The sequence below is a fragment of the Triticum urartu genome, chromosome 2 (assembly GCF_003073215.2).
Source record: "Triticum urartu cultivar G1812 chromosome 2, Tu2.1, whole genome shotgun sequence".
Taxonomy (NCBI): Eukaryota; Viridiplantae; Streptophyta; class Magnoliopsida; order Poales; family Poaceae; genus Triticum; species Triticum urartu.
The window spans coordinates 671,355,959-671,379,663 of NC_053023.1; the positions used below are offsets into that span (position 1 = coordinate 671,355,959).

At 43.3% G+C, this 23,705-nt stretch overlaps 1 protein-coding gene across 2 annotated transcripts; it reads left to right on the top strand.

Moving 5' to 3' along the window:
- The first annotated feature begins 17,058 nt into the window (after window positions 1–17,058).
- Window positions 17,059–20,656, top strand: LOC125539626 (protein AE7). 2 transcript variants are annotated; one of them, XM_048703124.1, is made up of 6 exons: window positions 17,059–17,208; window positions 18,715–18,880; window positions 18,994–19,099; window positions 19,195–19,294; window positions 20,039–20,084; window positions 20,182–20,656. In XM_048703124.1, exons 2-6 carry the CDS (start codon window positions 18,763–18,765, stop codon window positions 20,280–20,282), a joined length of 471 nt encoding a protein of 156 aa, XP_048559081.1. In that variant the 5' UTR covers window positions 17,059–17,208; window positions 18,715–18,762; the 3' UTR covers window positions 20,283–20,656. The 2 variants fall into 2 exon arrangements, with proteins under 2 accessions (XP_048559081.1, XP_048559082.1); XM_048703125.1 differs by lacking the exon at window positions 17,059–17,208 and adding an exon at window positions 17,268–17,572.
- The last annotated feature ends 3,049 nt before the right edge of the window (window positions 20,657–23,705 follow it).

Below are 23,705 nucleotides of genomic sequence, written 5' to 3' on the forward strand. Positions count from 1 at the left end.
AACAATAATCAACTAGCATAGGAGGACAAAACAAGCATAACTTCAAAACTTTAAGCACATAGAGAGGGAACTTGATATTATTGCAATTCCTACAAGCATATGTTCCTCCCTCATAATAATTTTCAGTATCATCATGAATGAATTCAACAATATAACCAGCACCTAAAGCATTATTTTCATGATCTACAAGCATAGAAATTTTATTACTCTCCACATAAGCAAATTTCTTCTTAATCGGAATAGTGGGAGTATCATAAGAGACTTGAATACTATAAATTGTTTCCACATTAAAAGAGTAATGTTCAGAAAAAGGGTAATCATAATCATGACAAGTTTTATAAATATAATCATCACTACTTTTTATAGCATATGTATCATCACAATAATTATCATAAGTAGGAGGCATGCTATCATCATTATAAATTTGCAGATTAAAACTTGGGAGACTAAAAATATCATCTTCATTAAGCGTAGCATCCCCAAGCTTGGGACAAACATTAATTGCAGCAAATATATTCTCAAAAACATCGTCTTCATCAAACATAGCATCCCCATGCTTGGGCCTTTTCATATCATAAGCATAATCACTCTCATCATTAATAGTATGGATAGCACCAATAGTATAGCAATTATCATATTCTTCCAAGCAAGTGCCAAAAAGATTTTCAAGATCATAATAAGTATCATTATCTTCCACAATTATATTTTCATGAGGCACAATAGTAATAGGAGCAGCATTATTTGGGAGAGATATATTTTTACCTCTCTTCCTTTTTCTTTTCTTCTTCTTCTTCACCACATCATGTGTGGGTTCAATCCTCTTTTTGGAGCTCCTTATTAATGAGATTGGTTGAATAGGAGGCTCCTCCTCGTTACCTGATTCATCATAAGAAATAATAGGAGGATATTGGGGAGTCTCTTCCCTTTCATTAGTATTCTATTCATCTTCTATTTGCTTTCTTTTCTTTATGTAGTTGGCAATATAAGGATTTTCAATGCAATTCACCGCACAATACAAATAAATTTTCTCTAGATCAAAATGAAGAACCTTATCAAGGGCAAATTTTGGAATATCCTTAGTTATACATTTAATTTCTTCATAACCCAAGAGCAAACTAAGTTCATTATGATGTGCAAGGGAAATCAAGTCATCACAATTTTTGGACACAATTAGATCATTAAACAATTTGCATCGGATAATTAAATGACCACGTTCATTACAAAGCTCACAAGTATGGCCAAGAAAATTTAAATTTTCAGCACAACTATCTAGCTCTTCTTGCAACAATTTAGTTTCTAAGTACTTATGCTTCTTGAAATATCTATCTTCTCTATTTGGTGTGTACTTACAAACCCAATGCACTCCACAAAAATTGACATGTTTATAGGAGACATTTTCATCATAACTAGTGCAATCATCATTAGTGTCATGAATATTCAAAGAATTCGTACTAACAACATTGCAATCATTCTCATCATTCAAAGATTTAGTGCCAAACATTTTATAGATTTCTTCTTCTAGCACTTGAGCACAATTTTCCTTTCCATCATACTTACGAAAAATATTAAAAAGGTGAAGCATATGAGACAAACTCAATTCCATTTTTTATAGTTTTATTTTATAAACTAAACTAGTGATAAAACAAGAAACTAAAAGACTCGATTGCAAGATCTAAAGATATACCTTCAAGCACTCACCTCCCGGCAACGGCGCCAGAAAAGAGCTTGATGTCTACTACACAACCTTCTTCTTGTAGACGTTGTTGGGCCTCCAAGTGCAGAGGTTTGTAGGACAGTAGCAAATTTCCATCAAGTGGATGACCTAAGGTTTATCAATCCGTAGGAGGCGTAGGATGAAGATGGTCTCTCTCAAGCAACCCTCCAACCAAATAACAAAGAGTATCTTGTGTCCCCAACACACCCAATACAATGGTAAATTGTATAGGTGCACTAGTTCGGCAAAGAGATGGTGAAACAGGTAGTATATGGATAGTAGATAAAGGTATTTCTAATCTGAAATAATAAAAACAGCAAGGTAGCAAGTGATAAAAGTGAGCATAAATGGTATTGCAATGATAGGAATTAAAGCCTAGGGTTCATACTTTCGCTAGTGCAAGTCCTCTCAACAATACTAACATAATTGGATCACATAACTATCCCTCAACATGCAACAAAGAGTCACTCCAAAGTCACTAATAGCGGAGAACGAACGAAGAGATTATGGTAGGGTACGAAACCACCTCAAAGTTATTCTTTCCAATCAATCTGTTGGGCTATTCCTATAAGTGTCACAAACAGCCCTAGAGCTCGTACTAGAATAACACCTTAAGATACAAATCAACCAAAACCCTAATGTCACCTAGATACTCCAATGTCACCTCAAGTATCCGTGGGTATGATTATACAATATGCATCACACAATCTCAGATTCATCTATTCAACCAACACATAGGACCTCAAAGAGTGCCCCAAAGTTTCTACCGGAGAATCACGACGAAAACGTGTGCCAACCCCTATGCATAGGTTCATGGGCAGAACCCGCAAGTTGATCACCAAAACATACATCAAGTGAATCACGTGATATCCCATTGTCACCACAGATACGCACGACAAGACATACATCAAGTGTTCTCAAATCTTTAAAGACTCAATCCGATAAGATAACTTCAAAGGGGAAACTCAATTCATTACAAGAGAGTAGAGGGGGGGAAGAAACATCATAGGATCCAACTATAATAGCAAAGCTCGCGATACATCAAGATCGTATCACCTCAAGAACACGAGAGAGAAAGAGAGAGAGAGAGATCAAACACATAGCTACTGGTACATACCCTCAGCCCCGAGGAAGAACTACTCCCTCCTCGTCATGGAGAGCACCGGGATGATGAAGATGGACACCGGAGAAGGATTGCCCCCTCCGGCAGGGTGCCAGAATGGGTCTAGATTGGTTTTCGGTGGCTACGGAGGCTTCTGGCGGCGGAACTCCCAATCTATTGTGCTCACGGATGTTTTTAGGGTATATGGAGATATATAGGCGGAAGAAGTACGTCAGGGGGGCCACGAGGGGCTCACGAGGGTGGAGGGCGCGCCCAGGGGGGTGGGCGCGCCCCCTGCCTCGTGACCTCCTTGCAGATCCCCCGACCGTGCATTCCAAGTCTTCTGGGCTTCTTTCCTTCCAAAAATGAGTTCCGTGAAGTTTCAGGTCAATTGGACTCTGTTTGATTTTCCTTTTCTTCGAAACCCTAAAACAGGGTAAAAACAGAAACTGGCAATGGGCTCTGGGTTAATAGGTTAGTCCCAAAAATGATATAAAAGTGTATAATAAAGCTCATAAACATTCAAAACATTAGATAATATAACATGGAGCAATCAAAAATTATAGATACGTTGGAGACGTATCAGCTCGTTAATCAAAGATGGTTATGTTTGCTAGCCATTTACATGAGTTGTCATTTGATTAACGGGATCACATCATTAGGAGAATGATGTGATTGACATGACCCATTCCGTCAGCTTAGCACTTGATCGTTTAGTTTGTTGCTATTGCTTTCTTCATGACTTATACATGTTCCTATGACTATGAGATTATGCAACTCCCGTTTACCGGAGGAACACTTTGTGTGCTACCAAACGTCACAACGTAACTGGGTGATTATAAAGGTGCTCTACAGGTGTCTCCAAAGGTACTTGTTGGGTTGGCGTATTTCGAGATTAGGATTTGTCACTCCGATTGTCGGAGAGGTATCTCTGGGCCCACTCGGTAATGCACATCACTTAAGCCTTGCAAGCATTGCAACTAATGAGTTAGTTGCGGAATGATGTATTACGGATCGAGTAAAGAGACTTGTCGGTAACGAGATTGAACTAGGTATTGAGATACCGACGGTCGAATCTCGGGCAAGTAACATACCGATGACAAAGGGAACAACGTATGTTGTTATGCGGTCTGACCGATAAAGATCTTCGTAGAATATGTGGGAGTCAATATGAGCATCGAGGTTCTGTTATTGGTTATTGACTGGAGACGTGTCACGGTCATGTCTACATAGTTCTTGTAACATCCCAAATTTTCAATTTGGAATATTATACACTAGATCATATGCATATCATATTTTCTTGCATTTTGGTTGATCCTAGAAATTTCACGCAACTCAAGGACCCTCGGAGAGAGTTGGAGATTTCGTTATTTTCATATTTGAGAGTTCTCTCGAATTTTGAAAATAGGATCATTTGATTTATTTATTTTATCTTCAATAATTTTTCCGGTGTCAAAATATATGAGAGAGGGAATAATATGACTTTCCCAAATTTAGGAAAAATGAAGATATAATAAATAGATCAATTTTGCTTTCCGGTGTTTATTTGCATTTTATTTGGATAGGGAAAAATGCGCGTTTTCGAAAATTGCATTTTAGGTCCGGAGAAAAGTTCATTTTGTTCGGCTCATTTTTAGGAGTCGGGGAAAATTTACTTTAGATTTTTCGGAGTTCGTTTAGATTCCTTTTTTTCTGCGCGAGGAAACTATTTAAAAAAATTGAGCAGCGCCTTGGGCCAAAGGCCCAAGCCAAGCCACCTACCGCCGCGCTCCCAGGCGCCAGGCGCCGAGCCAGGAGCCGGTCGGCCGCCGCCGCCTCTTGCTAGGACCGAATCCTTTTATGGATTCTAGGCTTTAGCCCCTCCCCTTTCCTTATTCCGTTTATTTTCTAGATCTTTCCTACTCCTATTCTAATTCCTTGTCCTCTACCCCAAGTAAACCCCTCCCCTCCCCAATATAAATACCCAAGCACCCCCCCCTCTAAACACATCAAATCAAAGCTCTCCTCCACACCGCGCCTTGCACCGCCGCCGCGCCGCATCACACCGCGCCCTGCGTCACCGCCGCCGCGCCGCCTCACCCGCGCCGCCACCCCACACTCGCGCCGCCGCCGCACCTTGCCGCCGCCGCCCCACACCCGCGCCGCCGCCGCACCTTGCCCACGCCGCCGCCCTACGCCGACGCCGCCGGAGCCCTTCACCGGAGACCTCGCCAAGGTAGCCCCGCGCTACATCAATTCTTTTTCTCGGATCGTTTTCTTCTAATCGTTCCGATTCTTTTCTTCTCTAAACCATTCCGGTTTTCTAGATCAGTTTTTCGATCGGTTTTTCTTCCCGAAACCCTAGATCGGATTCGTTTTCTTCTCCGATTTAGTTGCCTTTGGACCGTTCGCCAGACCGTTCGTCCTAACGAACGTGATCACCGGATTCTTCTAGGTTAACGACGTCCGTTCGTTTAACCGTTCTTCTTTTTCTTTTCGTCGGATTTATTCCGCGATCGCGATCTCAGATCCGATCTTCTTCCTAGTCTTTTTTTCCGCTCGTTTATCGAAATCAGGTGATTCAAGCGCCTGGAGTTTCGTCTCGAAACCGCCGTTCCGTCTAATCAACTTGAACAAGCTTTTGTTACAGTAAAATTTTGACCTAGTTTCAACTTGCTAGAACCGAGTTGTTTTCTTCCGCCGTTTGTTTTTCGTTCTTTCTTGCAACCGGAGTTCTTAAGTTGAACTACCTGGTTCGTTCTCTTGTTCGAGTTTTACCTGTGCATTAGATGAGTACTTATTGTATGCTTGTTGTTTGTCTGCGATAGATTACCCGGATTGCGCCGCTTGTTACTTCGAAACCCTAGGACTCGCGGATCATCAGCAAGGCAAGTAACACGTTGATCATACCTTTTCTACAACCCATGTTTTACTGCATTAGATCAATCCTCACACATTGCATGATTAGGATCTAATTAAATTGTGGGATGGGAAGTAGATGAGGTAGTACCTATTACCTGTATTATTATGAAACCTTTGGGAGTTACTTCTACGTTTGCTTATTATGCCATGCTATGCTAGTAGACGTGGATTGGGTGAGTGATATCCATGACAGATGTGAGATTGATAATTTTAATGGTTTATCTAAGGTGGCAACTTAAACACACATCTGGGTGGATTGAGGCACCTGATGTCTATCAGGACTTGCCTGTTTTTTTTGGACCGCCACCCAGGCTCAAAGGGATCATAAGATAATTCATGCTAGAAACTTCCGTGTGCAGCCACATGCTACTATGGGCTCTAGCATAGTTGACTAAGTTGTGCGAACTCTTACGGGGTGGACTAGCAGATGTAGGGGATGTAGGTGTACCGGTCTACCCCACATGTAAGGTGCTAGTGCTTCTGAAAGACTATGTCTCGGTCATCCGTTTCTCAAACACCATGTAGTGCGAGAAAACAAACGGAGGCGATCGAGTCATGTGGGGAAAAGTGCGCAACCTCTGCAGAGTAACAAACTAATCATGATTAGCCGTGTCCCCGGTTATGGACAACTTGAGTATCTAGTACTTGAATATCATTGTGAATCTCAACATGTTACTTCTAATTAATGTTATTGGGTTTTAATTACTTTTAGTTGGGATTGAGAATGCTGTCAACCATTCTCAATGTTTCACAACCACCATGATAGTAAATAAAATTTATTCCTTTGCAGTAGGGAAAAACTGGCTTTACGCAAAACTGTAACCATAGAGCTTTCCACCAGCCATATATGCATATAGTATAGCTGCTTCATTCCATTACTCTCTATGTGTTACTTTGCCAGCATATTCCATGTGCTGACCCGTTTTCGGGCTGCAACGTTAATGTTGCAGACTTTTCAGACGACGATTGAGGTGCGTTTAGGTCGTGGTTCTATACTCAGTGATGCCGCTGGAGTTGATGGACCCATTTATCTTCCAAGTCTTCCGCTGTTATCTTTAAAATATGGCCTTAAGCCATATTTATTGTAATAAGTTCTTTTTGAGCCATCGATGTAATAAGTGTGTGATTGCAACTCTGCTATAAAACCTCGATGTACTGTGTGGTGTCAGCATTACTGATCCAGGGATGACACCGTAGCACAGTAGACGTGATCCATTCGGGTCAGGTCGCTACAGTTCTCGAACTCGTAGGGTCCGCACACTTAAAGTTTCGATGACGGTTATATTATGAGTTTATGAGTTATGATGTACCGAAGGTTGTTCGGAGTCCCGGATGTGTTCACGGACATGACGAGGAGTCTCGAAATGGTCGAGACATGAAGATTGATATATTGGAAGCCTATATTTGGATATCGGAAGTGTTCTGGGTGAAATCGGGATTTTACCGGAGTACCGAGGGGTTACCGGAACCCCCCGGGGGCTTAATGGGCCATAGTGGGCCTTTGTGGAGAAGAGGAGAGGCGGCTAGGGCAGGGCCGTGCCCCCCTCCCCCCTAGTCCGAATAGGACAAGGAGAGGGGGGCGGCGCCCCCCCCCTTTCCTTCCTCTCTCCCTCCTCTTTCCCCCTCCACTCCTAATCCAACAAGGAAAAGGGAGGGAGTCCTACTCCCGGTGGGAGTAGGACTCCTCCTTGCGCGCCCCTCCTGGCCGGCCGCACCCCCCTTGCTCCTTTATATATGGGGGCAGGGGGCACCCTAGAGACACAACAATTGATCGTTTGATCTTTTAGCCGTGTGCGGTGCCCCCTCCACCATAGTCCACCTCGATAATACTGTAGCGGTGCTTAGGCGAAGCCCTGTGTCGGTAGAACATCATCATCGTCACCACGCCATCGTGCTGACGAAACTCTCCCTCAACACTCGGCTGGATCGGAGTTCGAGGGACGTCATCGGGCTGAACGTGTGTTGAACTCGGAGGTGCCGTGCGTTCGGTACTTGATCGGTCGGATCGTGAAGACGCACGACTACATCAACCGCGTTGTGCTAACGCTTCCGCTTTCGGTCTACGAGGGTACGTGGACAACACTCTCCCCTCTCGTTGCTATGCATCACCATGATCTTGCGTGTGCGTAGGAATTTTTTTGAAATTACTACATTCCCCAACAGTGGCATCCGAGCCAGGTTTTATGCGTTGATGTTATATGCACGAGTAGAACACAAGTGAGTTGTGGGCGATATAAGTCATACTGCTTACCATCATGTCATACTTTGGTTCAGTGGTATTGTTGGATGAAGCGGCCCGGACCGACATTACGCGTACGCTTACGCGAGACTAGTTCTACCGGCGTGCTTCGCACACAGGTGGCTGGCGGGTGTCAGTTTCTCCAAGTTTAGTTGAACCGAGTATGGCTACGCCCGGTCCTTGCTAAGGATAAAACAGCACCAACTTGACAAACTATCGTTGTGGTTTTGATGCGTAGGTGAGAACGGTTCTTGCTAAGCCCGTAGTAGCCACGTAAAACTTGCAACAACAAAGTAGAGGACGTCTAACTTGTTTTTGCAGGGCATGTTGTGATGTGATATGGTCAAGACATGATACTGAATTTTATTGTATGAGATGATCATGTTTTGTAACTGAGTTATCGGCAACTGGCAGGAGCCATATGGTTGTCGCTTTATTGTATGCAATGCAATCACCGTGTAATGCTTTACTTTATCAGTAAGCGGTAGCGATAGTCGTTGAAGCATAAGATTGGCGAGACGACAACGATGCTACGATGGAGATCAAGGTGTCGCGCCGGTGACGATGGTGATCATGATGGTGCTTCGGAGATGGAGATCACAAGCACAAGATGATGATGGCCATATCATATCACTTATATTGATTGCATGTGATGTTTATCTTTTATGCATCTTATCTTGCTTTGATTGACGGTAGCATTATAAGATGATCTCTCACTAAATTTCAAGATAAAAGTGTTCTCCCTGAGTATGCACCGTTGCCAAAGTTTGTCGTGCCCAGACACCACGTGATGATCGGGTGTGATAAGCTCTACGTCCATCTACAACGGGTGCAAGCCAGTTTTGCACACGCTGAATACTCAGGTTAAACTTGACGAGCCTAGCATATGCAGATATGGCCTCGGAACACTGAGACCGAAAGGTCGAGCGTGAATCATATAGTAGATATGATCAACATAGTGATGTTCACCATTGAAAGCTACTCCATTTCACGTGATGATCGGTTATGGTTTAGTTGATATGGATCACGTGATCACTTAGAGGATTAGAGGGATGTCTATCTAAGTGGGAGTTCTTAAGTAATATGATTAATTGAACTTAAATTTATCATGAACTTAGTACCTGATAGTATCTTGCTTGTCTATGTTCATTGTAGATAGATGGCCCGTGCTGTTGTTCCGTTGAATTTTAATGCGTTCCTTGAGAAAGCAAAGTTGAAAGATGATGGTAGCAATTACACGGACTGGTTCCGTAACTTGAGGATTATCCTCATTGCTGCACAGAAGAGTTACGTCCTGGAAGCACCGCTAGGTGTACCACCTGCGCCAGCAACTGCAGACATTGTGAATGCCTGGCAGTCACGTGTAGATGACTACTCGATAGTTCAGTGTGCCATGCTTTACGGCTTAGAACCGGGATTTCAATGACGTTTTGAACGTCATGGAGCATATGAGATGTTCCAGGAATTGAAGTTAATATTTCAAAAGAATGCCCGGATTGAGAGATATGAAGTCTCCAATAAGTTCTACAGCTACAAGATGGAGGAGAATAGTTCTGTCAGTGAGCATATACTCAAGATGTCTGGGTACTGCAATCACTTGATTCAACTGGGAGTTAATCTTCTGGATGATAGCGTCATTGACAGAATTCTTCAATCACTGCCACCAAGCTACAAGAGCTTCGTGATGAACTATAACATGCAAGGGATGGATAAGACGATTCCCGAGCTCTTCGCAATGCTAAAGGCTGCGGAGGTACAAATCAAGAAGGAGCATCAAGTGTTGATGGTCAATAAGACCACCAGTTTCAAGAAAAAGGGCAAAGGGAAGAAGAAGGGGAACTTCAACAAGAACAACAAGCAAGTTGCTGCTCAAGAGAAGAAACCCAAGTCTGGACCTAAGCCTGAGACTGAGTGCTTCTACTTCAAGCAGACTGGTCACTGGAAGCGGAACTGCCCCAAGTATTTGGCGGATAAGAAGGATGGCAAGGTGAACAAAGGTATATGTGATATACATGTTATTGATGTACCTTACCAGAGCTCGCAATAGCACCTGGGTATTTGATACTGGTTATGTTGCTAATATTTGCAACTCGAAACAGGGACTACGGATTAAGCGAACACTGGCCAAGGATGAGGTGACGATGCGCGTGGGAAACGGTTCCAAAGTCAATGTGATCGCCGTCGGCACGCTACCTCTACATCTACCTTCGGGATTAGTATTAGACCTAAATAATTGTTATTTGGTGCCAGCATGAACATTATATTTGGATCTTGTTTGATGCGAGACGGTTATTCATTTAAATCAGAGAATAATGGTTGTTCTATTTATATGAGTAATATCTTTTATGGTCATGCACCCTTGAAGAGTGGTCTATTTTTGATGAATCTCGATAGTAGTAATACGCATATTCATAATGTTGAAGCCAAAAGATGCAGAGTTGATAATGATAGTGCAACTTATTTGTGGCACTGCCGTTTGGGTCATATTGGTGTAAAGCGCATGAAGAAACTCCATACTGATGGACTTTTGGAATCATTTGATTATGAATCACTTGGTACTTGCGAACCATGCCTCATGGGCAAGATGACTAAAACGTCGTTCTCCGGAACTATGGAGCGAGCAACTGATTTGTTGGAGATCATACATATTGATGTATGTGGTCCAATGAATGTTGAGGCTCGCGGAGGGTATCGTTATTTTCTCACCTTCACAGATGATTTAAGCAGATATGGGTATATCTACTTAATGAAACATAAGTCTGAAACATTTGAAAAGTTCAAAGAATTTCAGAGTGAAGTTGAAAATCATCATAACAAGAAAAATAAAGTTTCTACGATCTGATCGTGGAGGAGAATATTTGAGTTACGAGTTTGGTCTACATTTGAAACAGTGCGGAATAGTTTCGCAACTCACGTCACCCGGAACACCACAGCGTAATGGTGTATCCGAACGTCGTAATCGTACTTTACTAGATATGGTGTGATCTATGATGTCTCTTACTGATTTACCGCTATCGTTTTGGGGTTGTGCTTTAGAGACGGCTGCATTCACGTTAAATAGGGCACCATCGAAATCCGTTGAGATGACGCCTTATGAACTGTGATTTGGCAAGAAACCAAAGTTGTCATTTCTTAAAGTTTGGGGCTGCGATGCTTATGTGAAAAAGCTTCAACCTGATAAGCTCGAACCCAAATCGGAGAAATGTGTCTTCATAGGATACCCAAAGGAGACTGTTGGGTACACCTTCTATCACAGACCCGAAGGCAAGATATTCGTTGCTAAGAATGGATCCTTTCTAGAGAAGGAGTTTCTCTCGAAAGAAGCGAGTGGGAGGAAAGTAGAACTTGATGAGGTAACTGTACCTGCTCCCTTATTGGAAAGTAGTTCATCACAGAAACCGGTTCCTGTGACGCCTACACCAATTAGTGAGGAAGTTAATGATGATGATCATGAAACTTCAGATCAAGTTATTACTGAACCTCGTAGATCAACCAGAGTAAGATCCGCACTAGAGTGGTACGGTAATCATGTTCTGGAAATCATGTTACTAGACCATGATGAACCTACGAACTATGAAGAAGCGATGGTGAGCCCAGATTCCACAAAATGGCTTGAAGCCATGAAATCTAAGATGGGATCCATGTATGAGAACAAAGTGTGGACTTTGGTTGACTTGCCGATGATCGGAAAACCATTGAGAATAAATGGATCTTCAAGAAGAAGATTGACGTTGGCGGTAATGTTACTGTCTATAAAGCTCGACTTGCTGCGAAAGGTTTTCGACAAGTACAAGGGATTGACTACGATGAGACCTTCTCACCCGTAGCGATGCTTAAGTCTGTCCGAATCATGTTAGCAATTGCCGCATTTTATGATTATGAAATTTGGCTAATGGATGTAAAAACTGCATTCCTGAATGGATTTCTGGAAGAAGAGTTGTATATGATGCAACCAGAAGGTTTTGTCGATTCAAAGGGAGCTAACAAAGTGTGCAAGCTCCAGCGATCCATTTATGGACTGGTGCAAGCCTCTCGGAGTTGGAATAAACGCTTTGATATTGTGATCAAAGCATTTGGTTTTATACAGACTTTTGGAGAAGCCTGTATTTACAATAAAGTGAGTGGGAGCTCTGTAGCATTTCTGATATTATATGTGGATGGCATATTGTTGATTGGAAATGATATAGAATTTTTGGATAGCATAAAGGGATACTTGGATAAGAGTTTTTCAATGAAAGACCTCGGTGAAGCTGCTTATATATTGGGCATCAAGATCTATAGAGATAGATCAAGACGCTTAATTGGACTTTCACAAAGCACATACCTTGACAAAGTTTTGAAGAAGTTCAAAATGGATCAAGCAAAGAAAGGGTTCTTGCCTGTGTTACAAGGTGTGAAGTTGAGTAAGATGCAAGGCTTCGCCTAAGCACCGCTACGATATAATCAAGGTGGATTATGGTGGAGGGGGGTACCGCACACGGCTGGAATAGATCAATAGATCAAGTTGTGTGTCTATGGGGTGCCCCCTGGCCACGTATATAAAGGAGCAAGGGGAGGGGGTCGGCGGCCTCATAGGGTGCGCCCCAAGGGGGGAATCCTACTCCTACTAGGTGTAGGCTCCCCCTTTCCTAGTCCAACTAGGAGGGGAAGGAAAGAGGAGGAGAGGAGAAGGAAAGAGGGGGCCGGCCCCCAAAGCCCTAAACCAATTCGGTTTGGGCCTAGGTGGGCGCATCCCACACTTCCTTGCTGCCCTCTATTTCCACTAAAGCCCATGAAGGCCCATTGACACTCCCGATGAATTCCCGTAACTCTCCGGTACTCCGAAAAATAGCCGAATCACTCAGAACCTTTCCGATGTCCGAATATAGTCATCGAATATATCGATCTTTATGTCTCAACCATTTCGAGACTCATCATCATGTCCCCGATCTCATCCGGGACTCCGAACTACCTTCGGTACATCAAATCACATAAACTCATAATACCGATCGTCACAGAACTTTAAGCGTGCGGACCCTATGGGTTCGAGAACTATGTAGACATGACCGAGACACGTTTCCGGTCAATAACCAACAGCGGAACTTGGATGATCATATTGGCTCTCACATATTCTACGAAGATCATTATCGGTCAAACCGCATAACAACATACGTTGTTCCCTTTGTCATCGGTATGTTACTTGCCCGAGATTCAATCATCGGTATCTGAATACCTAGTTCAATCTCGTTACCAGCAAGTCTCTTTACTCGTTCCATAATACATCATCCCGCAACTAACTCATTAGTTACAATGCTTGCAGGGCTTATAGTGATGTGCATTACCGAGTGGGCCCAGAGATACCTCTCCGACAATCGGAGTGACAAATCCTAATCTTGATTTATGCCAACTCAACAAGTACCATCGGAGACACCTCTAGAGCACCTTTATAATCACCTAGTTACGTTGTGATGTTTGGTAGCACACAAAGTGTTCCTCCGGTAATCGGGAGTTGCATAATCTCATAGTCATAGGAACATGTATAAGTCATGAAGAAAGCAATAACAGAAAACTAAACGATCAAGTGCTAAGCTAACGGAATGGGATAAGTCAATCACATCATTCTCCTAATGATGTGATCCCATTAATCAAATGACAACTCATGTCTATGGTTAGGAAACTTAACCATCTTTGATTAATGAGCTAGTCAAGTAGAGGCATACCAGTGACACTCTGTTTGTCTATGTATTCACACATGTAGTAAGTTTCCGGTTAATACAATTCTAGCATGAATAATAAACATTTATCATGATATGAGGAAATAAATAATAACTTTATTATTACCTCTAGGGCATATTTCCTTCAGTATTCCACCTTGGAGTAGCAACCCTAATTTGTAAGATAAAAGTTGGTAATGGTGTATCTACAATCTAAGCACACACACCTTTTCATAGTTGATCTTCAACCCCTTCACATGGTCTTATGACTTTTCGAAGACCTATATTTTTGATAAACAGCCATCCGACGCAAGACAACCAATACAAAAGGGGAGAAAAATGGTCGGGCTTAAAGGATGCCCTCAACATAGAGGAACATGTGCTAGGGGTTGTGTGACTCACTTGCTTGACCCCACGCCTTCCTAGACGCCCCATCTCCATGATACATCTCCAATGTATCTATAATCTTTTTTGTTCCATGCTATTATATTATCTGTTTTGGATAAATGCTATTTTATATTATTTTTGGGACTAACCTATTAACCTAGAGCCCAGTGCCAGTTCCTGTTTTTTTTCTTCTATTTTTGAGTTCCGCATAAAAGGAATATACCAAACGGAGTCCAAACATAATAAAACCTTCGTGATGATTTTTCTTGGACCAGAAGACAACCAGGAGACTTGGAGATGAAGTCGGAGGAGCCACGAGGCGGCCACAAAGACGGAGGGCGTGCCCCCCACCCTTTGTGGGCCCCTTGTGCACCTCCTGACCTAATTCTTTCGCCTATATATTCCCATATATACCCAAACCACCAGAGGCATCCACGAAAATACTTTTCCACCACCGCAACCTTCTGTACCCGTGAGATCCCATCTAGGGACCTTTTCCTGCACCCTGCCGGAGGGGGATTCGATCACGAAGGGCTTCTACATCAACTATATTGCCCTTCCGATGAAGCGTGAGTAGTTTACCACAGACCTCCATAGCGAGTAGCTAGATGGCTTCTTCTCGCTCTTTGATTCTCGATACCATGTTCTCCTGGATGTTCTTGGAGATCTATTCGATGTAATACTTTTTTGCGATGTGTTTGCCGAGATCCGATGAATTATGGATTTATGATCAACTTATATATGAATATTATTTGAATCTTCTCTGAATTCTTATATGCATGATTTGATATCTTTGTAATTCTCTTCGAACTGTCGGTTTGGTTTGGCCAGCTAGATTGGTTTTTCTTGCAATGGGAGAAGTGCTTAGCTTTGGGTTCAATTTTGCGGTGTCCTTTCCCAGTGACAGTAGGGGTAGCAAGGCACATATTGTATTGTTGCCATCGATGATAAAAAAATAGGGTTTTCATCATATTGCTTGAGTTAATTCCTCTACATCATGTCATCTTACTTAATGCGTTACTTCGTTCTTTATGAATGTAATACTCTAGATGCATGCTGGATAGCGGTCGATGTGTGGAGTAATAGTAGTAGATGTAGAATCGTTTCGGTCTACTTGACACGGACGTGATGCCTATATTCATGATCATTGCTTTAGATATCGTCATAACTTTGCGCTTTTCTATCAACTGATCGTCAGTAATTTGTTCACCCATCGTATTATTTGCTATCTTGAGAGAAGCCTCTAGTGAAACCTATGCCCCCCGGTTTATTTTCCATCATATAACTTTCCGATCTACAATATTAATTTTCGATCTATTCTTTTTGCAATCTTTTACTTTCCGATCTATAAACCAAAAATACCAAAAAATATTTACCTTATCGTTTATCTATCTCTATCAGATCTCACTTTTGCAAGTAACCGTGAAGGGATTGACAGCCCCTTTATCGCACTGGGTGCAAGTTGTTTGATTATTTGTGCAGGTATTCAATGATTTGTGCGTTGTCTCCCACTGGATTGATACCTTGGTTTTCAAACTGAGGGAAATACTTATCTCTACTTTGCTGCATCATTCTTTCCTCTTTAAGGGAAAGACCAACGCAAACTGAAGAAATAGCACTCCACCGGTGCCATCGACAACACGAGATGCACCATAGCAGACGAGGTTCAGGTGTCCTCCCATTCTACTTCCACTCCCCCTTTTCATGTCCTTGTTGAGAGTCCAATTGGCAGGAGCCCTTGCTTTTTAGGGAAGGTAGGAGACTTTGCAATATTGAATAATGTGGGGGACTATGGGAAGATGGAGAGGGGCCGAGCACATTCGGTTGACTAGCAGGGTTCCAGGGATGTCCAGCTTGCTCACTGTGTGCGTGCGACGGGCAGGTTCAGGCAAGATTTTTTAACCGCACACATTATATTAACCATTAAACAAAATACAACCACACATACATGTGAAAACTACCAGAAAAGACTAGGACATGGTGGGTGTCCAGAAACTATGCAGAAAGAAATCCAAAAAATATATTACAAATAAGTCCCTTGGTGTCCCTATGATCAACCAGATCTTAAAACCACCATCGATCGCCGAGACGCACACTGGGGGAAGAGACAGAATACCAGCAAATTGAAATCCCGTGCCATAGCCTTGAAGGCATTGAGAGCTGAAGACCGAACCTGCAAAATAGACACTTGGCGATGTGGCGCCACGATTGAGGACGGTTTCGCCGCCAACCTGGATCCAGTTTTAACACTGATCCAGATTTGACGCATCCTACCGTTGTTGTTAGGGAAAGACGCCAGATCCACTACCGTCGGACCACCAACCTTAAATCAACACCAATATATCCCACTTGCCAGTGCTGACACAAGAAAACATAAAAAGCCCACCGCTCCAAACGAACAGCAAGCAGACGGGGCCATCAGCTCAGCGGTGCCTTCAGAGAGAATGTCATCATGGTGAGGAGAGATAAAAAACCACCTTATTCGATGGAGCACCAACCACACCAAAGCGACGTGGTATCAAACAAAGACGAGACACTAAAATGGATCAATTGAAAGAGAAATGGGAGCTCACCCCCTCCACCAACCACCGGAACAACAGACAGAGAGGGTGGAGATCATCGCCTCGCTGCCGTCCAAAGGAAGGTAGGAACCACCGTTTCTCTCTCTCTCATCGCCAGGGCAGAGAGCAAAGCCTTCGTGTGTGATTTCCCGGCAATGGTACACGTACGGTAACTTATAGGGTTTTACAGGGAGGGATTAACTTGTGTGTTTGTGATTGGTCAATAGTTGATGGAGCCAGCCCACCCCCTGAAAATCAGGGGAGGGGCAAGTTCATGATTGGTTAGTGGATGAAAACAGTCTGTAAAATCCCGTATTTCTTTGTAAGTCTAGCATTTTTGGTGATTTCCTCTCCTCTTTCTTTTTTTTTGCTTTTTCTAAGACACTTTGTTTTTTGCTGACAAAGGCGGAATGGCCTATCCCGGGCCGGCCCGCTCAGCCGGCCAGCCCGGTCAACTCGGACCGAAAGAGAAGTTGGACTTGAACACATACACCCTTCCGTCAAAAAAAAGAAGAAAAAACTGGTTGTTCCCCCGACGCGAGTAACCTCGACGAGCACAGAACGCCGCCGGCCGCCCGCCGCCCGCCGCCGTCGTTCGCTGGGTTTCCTCGGTGAGCTCCTTTCCTCTCCCTCGGCCGACCCGTTCGCTATGTTTAGAGGGCCGTAATTGGGGACGTGCTCCGCTGTTTGTGGGATTTCGTTGAGCACGAAGCTGGCGTCCGCGTCACCAACTCCTGACCTAGAGCTCGCACCTCTCAGCCTCGCACCGTCGCACGCTCGTGCGGCCCCAGCCAGCGAAGCAGCCAGAGCTCCCCGCCCCCGCACAAAGCTAGGGTTACTGCAGCCGCCGCCCCTCCGGCAGGCCCTCCGCCGGCGCGCCCTCCGCGGTGTTCCCCGCCCGTCCCGCCGTCCAGTACCTCCGCCCCTCCCGTCCCCTGCCTCTGGCCCTCTCCTGCACCGCCGACCAGAGGAGAGGTCCTCTCTCTAATCCCCCCTCCCTCCCCCCCTCCCTCCCTCTTCCATCCCTCCCCTCCTGTACCATTGCTCTATTCCTTTTTCTTCATTTTTTTTCTGATTTTTTTGCGTGGTCGACATTGTGTAGTTGCTATGCATGGAAGTTGATGAATGCTATGGACTGAACATTGTGACCATACACTATTGATTGCATAGCCGTATTTCCTTGCAATGGAGTTCGCTTGCTAGGTATTTGTGAAAATGCTAGTATGGAATTTTCTTCTATTTTCTTGTACTTTGTAGATGTGAATGGTGATGTTCTAGATTGTAGCATGGTAGATATTTAAATTGTGCTTCATACCGGATAGAATTTTGCTTGCTTGAAGTACTGGTCGACATGGTGGTTTGGGATGACGTACATGTGAAGAAATTCGTTGATATTTGCAAATTAGAGGTTACTGATGGGAACAGGCCCTTAGGTTATTTCAATAGGAAAGTCTGGAAAAATATTTCTGGTAGGATAGCTGATTCTTGTTGTGCAAGAGGACGATAGGTTAGCTATGTTGACGGAGAACATAATCATGTGAACCATGTATTTTGTGTGGTCTTGTAATAATATATGGCATAAGTTTCTATTTGTATTAGCTATACATATGCAATATTAAAAAGAAGTTCAAAAAACTTGTCGATATTGTCATTTTTTTCCCTTTCAATATGACCATTGAAATGTGAATCAGTGTACATATTGTTGCTTTACGGTCAATTAACATACAAACAGTCTTTCAGCGTCCAGGGGCATTACAGCCAACTCCTACCAAATCTATAGTTTCACAGTTGTCTCAACCAAACAACTTTCAACTGTCCCATAGTTCTGAGCACACATCAGCCTTCTCACAGCTCACAGCAGGTTTTTCAGAATCTACAGTCAACCAAACAGACCCTAAGAGGGATAGAAGAGAGAACATAGAACACAGAGAAGCAATGTTCCTGGAGGAGGATATTTCCATCTTTTCGTGTACCGGTTTACGCTCCAATAAATTTATCTTGCGTTTGCCGCCATATAGGGTGATTTCGCAATTGACTGTCAAAAGGATGGGCAATGTGAAGACATAATAAGGATTTAATAATGCCGTTGATACAGTTTTCATGCTTTTGACTTGCAGGAGTTTGTCTGACTTCTCCAATCAGAGCATTGCAGAGGGAAAATAGTAATGGAGTTGATAAATGCTAACCCTGTGATTCATGAGAAAAGGGAGAGGCGCATCCGGCAGGCACCAGAAAACATAGATGAAAATGCACCAGAGGCCATAGACCAGCTTGAAATATTTGATATCCTCTATTGTTTTTCCTTTATATATGGATCTAGTAGCTTGCTTTCTTGCTATACTTTATTGTCTGGTACCGTGTTAGCATAATTACCTTGTACTCCTTAACATTCTTACATCATATTAGAGACATAAAGGACCCAGAACATCCATACTCATTGGAAGACCTTAATGTGGTAAATGAAGACTCAGTCGAAATCAATGATGAACTTAGTCATGTCAGGTAAGTTGGCATCTGTCTATTGGAACTTTGGCTGCTACAATTCAGGAATCATAATGAAATTAAATCGTGAGGATTCCTGGTCGCTTTGGTTTCAGGGTTACTTTCACCCCAACAGTGGAGCATTGCAGTATGGCCACTATCATTGGCCTTTGCTTACGTGTGAAGCTCATGCGGAGTCTTCCACCTCGTTACAAGGTATGCTGTTGGTGTGCGGTAAAAAGGAACTCCTGCTATTATAGTTCCACAACTAATCGTAAACTGCTTAAAAGAGAAAAGAAGAGAAGAAAGTAACAATCAGTTCAATTGTGAACTGCTTAAAAAGAAAAGAAGAGAAGAAAATAACGAGCTGCCTTAATATGTTGCTGAAGCCATGGTATTTTAATTAACATGTCAGTGTATTTATTATAATTTAGGAAGTCTTAAAACACTGAGCTAGATGAGCCATCTGTGTCAGACCACTTAGGGCCAGTTCTTTTGGGGCTTATGGCTGGCTGTCTACCCCCTCCCCAGCTTATTCTAGAACCTAATTTTTTTTCTAGAAACCCAACCTAAAGTTTTATTTTGGGGCAGCTTATTTCCACAGCCATACATAAGCCCGAAAAGAACTGGCCCTTAACTTGCTACTGCCATTATAGAACAAGTTTTTACTTCAAAATTCAGATACCGCAAACACACTCTGGAGGCACAATAAGTGCAGTTTCTAATTTCAGATACGTGTGGTGTAAATGCATCATTAATGGTTAGAAACAATGGTAATTCATTAACATATATGCCAAGTATTTCATAAGCAAATTTATTGAGGACTAATTAGGTAGGGTGGATTTTGCTCCTGTCAATGACAGTGCGGGGAAATTGATGCTTTTCTGCTGCTTATTAGCTATTACTGCCCATAGTTTCTTCAAAACAATCAGACATTGTATTGATTTCTGACCCATGTAGGTGGACATACGGTTGACGCCTGGATCACATGCAACTGAAGCTGCCGGTATGTGTTCTACGATATACATTTTTATACCTTACAGTTACCACACTATTTTGCCCGGAACAATATATCAGTATGTTTTTTCCCCCTTCTTTCCCAGTGAACAAGCAACTGAGTGACAAAGAACGCGTCGCGGCCGCGCTGGAGAATTCAAACCTGCTGGACATAGTGGAGGAGTGCCTGTCACCGACGCTCGGCTGAGACCTGAGTAGGACTGGAAACCAGTGCGTGGATACATTCCCAGACTACAGGAGATTACATATGCTATGCCACTCAGCATATTATTACTTTGATTGATGTTTGAGAAGAATTCTTTAATTAGGTGGCGCAGGACGTGTGCATGAATTCTGAGGCCCTGCGCCTCTCTGAGAACGTTGCTGCCGCTTAAGCTCTCGTATCGTAGTGCCAGTATGTAGGTCGTCGAGTGCTGCTATTTTTTTCTTGGAGGAACTGGGTGCTGCTATGTTTTTGTACGGTGCTGATTGTACATCGAGGGATGTAGTGTGGTGGTCCGTGCTGTAAAATTTTGTCATGTTTACGGAGAAGGGTCTATGTTTATCCTTTTTTTAACCTCATGTTCTATCCTTTTTAGTCATGCTTCAGTTGCTGAATAAAATAAAAGAGCGTCACTGCTTTTTTTTTAGATTCAACCTCGCTGCCTTGTACGTACGTATTATCTAAGTGGCCTCAGCCACGACAATGTCACAAATACAATCCGGTGGAACATAAAACCAAGTAGGAGTATTACATATCTAGCTAGTTTATCGTGGCAGATTTGCGGTTCGTCAGAAAATTCATCCTCTGAGGAGAGAAAGAAAAGAGCACCACTGCTGAGGGAGGTGTGGTGACGCGTGCTGTCTGTCCAGTAACTTTTTTCCTCGGTCATTATTTCACAATCATATTTGCAGAGAATGATTTTCTATTTTTTAGATTTTATAAAGATCTGTGTTGGTTTTTTTGGGGAAATGATTCATGGCCGTCGTATCTGATTTTAGTCATATGATATGACTCAGGGGGCAACGTACTACCTAGTTTAGATTTTGCAATTGAGCCTTTGTTACAATTAAACCTGGCCATGGGCAGCCCGGCCCGGTCGGTCCGACCCGACCCGGGCCGACCGTGTCCATGGGTCGGGCTCAGGCTTAGATTTCAAGCCCAAGGCTGGGCCGGCCCCTGTCATATTCATGAGTTAACGAAGAGGCCCGGCCCAAGGCCCAACAGGCTTTTAGCGCTATGGGCTGGGCTCGGTCTTGATTTTTAGGCTCAACGGCTGGGCGGGGTCGGGCTCGGGCCTGGGTTTTTTGCATCGGGCTTTGGTAGGCCCGGCCCGACAGATGGCCAGGTATAGTTGCAATCTTCCCCACCGCAATAAGTGATGTGGTGCGGGATCTGGATTTGGATCCCCCTGTGAGCAGTCACCTCCCGTGCTCTCCCGAGCTCCTCGTGAAGCCAATGCCTCCATGCGTACTCCGACCTTCGTCGTCGGTAGAACACCGACGAGGCCGCCCATAAACACGTTGAAACATCCATTTTGCATCATGTTTATCTACTGTTATTTATAATATTTTTATACATAATAATGCTTTTTGGAGTAATTCTAATGCATTTTCTCTCATAATTTGCAAGGTACATACAAAGAGGGAGAATTTCGGCAGCTGGAAATCTAGACCTGAAAAAGCTACGCCAGGCTACCTATTTTGCACAACTCCAAATGAGCTGAAACTTCAGGAGGAAAATAACTACCGGAGGGGGGCCACCTGGTGAGCACAAGACCCCAGACGCGCCCTGGTGGGTTGTGTTCAGCCCAGCCCACCTCTGGTGCCCATCTTATGGTATATAAGTCATTTTGACCTAGAAAAATAAGAGAAGGACTTTCGGGACGAAGCGCCGCCGTCTCGAGGCGGAACTTGAGCATGAGCAATTTTGCCCTTCGGCAGAGCGATTTCGCTGGGGGAACCTCTCTTCCGGAGGGGGAAATCATCGTCATCATCATCACCAACAACTCTCCCATCTTGGAGAGGGCAATCTCCATCAAATCTTCAACAACACCATATTCTCTCAAACCCTAGTTCATCTCTCGTGTTCAATTTTTATACCGAAACTATAGATTGGTACTTGTGGGTGACTAGTAGTGTTGATTACATCTTGTAGTTGATTACTATATGATTTATTTGGTGGAAGATTATATCTTCAGATCCAATATGCTATTTAATACCCCTCTGATCTTGAGCATGATTATCATTTGTGAGTAGTTACTTTTGTTCTTGAGGTCACAGGAGAAATCTTGTTGCAAGTAATTATGTGAATTTTATATGTGTTCGATATTTTGATGGTATGTATGTTGTGATTTCCTTAGTGGTATCATGTGAACGTCGACTACATGACACTTCAACATATTTGGGCCTAAGGGAATGCATTGTGGAGTAGTTATTAGATGATGGGTTGCGAGAGTGACATAAGCTTAAACCCTAATTTATGCGATATTCCGTAAGAGACCGATTGGATCCAAAAGTTTAATGCTATGATTAGAATTTATTCTTAATACTTTTCTCGTAGTTGCGAATGCTTGCGAGGGGGTTAATCATAAGTAGGAGGTTTGTTCAAGTAAGAACAACACCTAAGCACTGATCCACCCACATATCAAATTATTAAAGTAGCGGACACAAATCAAACTAACATGATGAAAGTCACTAGATGAAATTCACGTGTACCCTCAAGAACACTTTGCTTATCATAAAAGGCCGTTTTGACGTGTCCTTTGCCTCAAAAGGATTGGCCTACCTTGCTACACTTTTGTTACTATTATCGTTACTAGCTCCTTACAAATTATCTTGCTATCAAACTACTCGTTACTTATAATTTCAGTGTTTGTAGAGAATATCTTGCTGAAAACAACTTGTCATTTTCTTCTGCTCCTCGTTAGGTTCGACACTCTTACTTATCGAAAGGACTACGATTGATCCCCTATACTTGTGGGCCATCACACGTCGACGAGGTCTTCTTTCCCTGTCTTTCTGTGTCCACAACCAGTGCCCATGGCCGCTCGAGCGCGCACGCCAGAGCTCCGCTTCGGGCCGTCGCCCAACTATGACGTTTGGCCCCCATGTTGCATCGCCTACACCATCACCTTCATCGCATACGCAAACACCCCTTCTCCCTTCCTCAACCAGAGAAGCTCCGGCGCGAGGCCATGACCTCAAGCAATGCAACGTAGTGACTTTCTGCAACAACAAGACATTTGTTGCCAAAATTTTTTTATAACAAGAGTTCGGTTGCAAAAAAAAATTCTTAAAAGTACTCTACAACAAGAGCTCGGTTGAAAAAAATCTAAAAAATATTCCACAAGAAGGCCTCTGCAACACAATCTTTGTTAGTACACAATTTTCTACAACGAGATATGTGTTGCAAAAAGGGTTCTCACAACACGGCTTCTGTCGCAAAAGTACGGCGACGCTTGACCGGGAGTTGTGTCAGATCGGACAGCTCGTAGACGGGCGGCGGCCGGCACGTAGCACGACCATTTTGTTTGAGCGGTAGATCTTTGTGTTTTTTTCTTTTTTGCTTTTAGTGGTAGATCTTTGTGTTGGTCTTCATCCTTTTTTGTCATGCTGCTTCCGTTGAAGG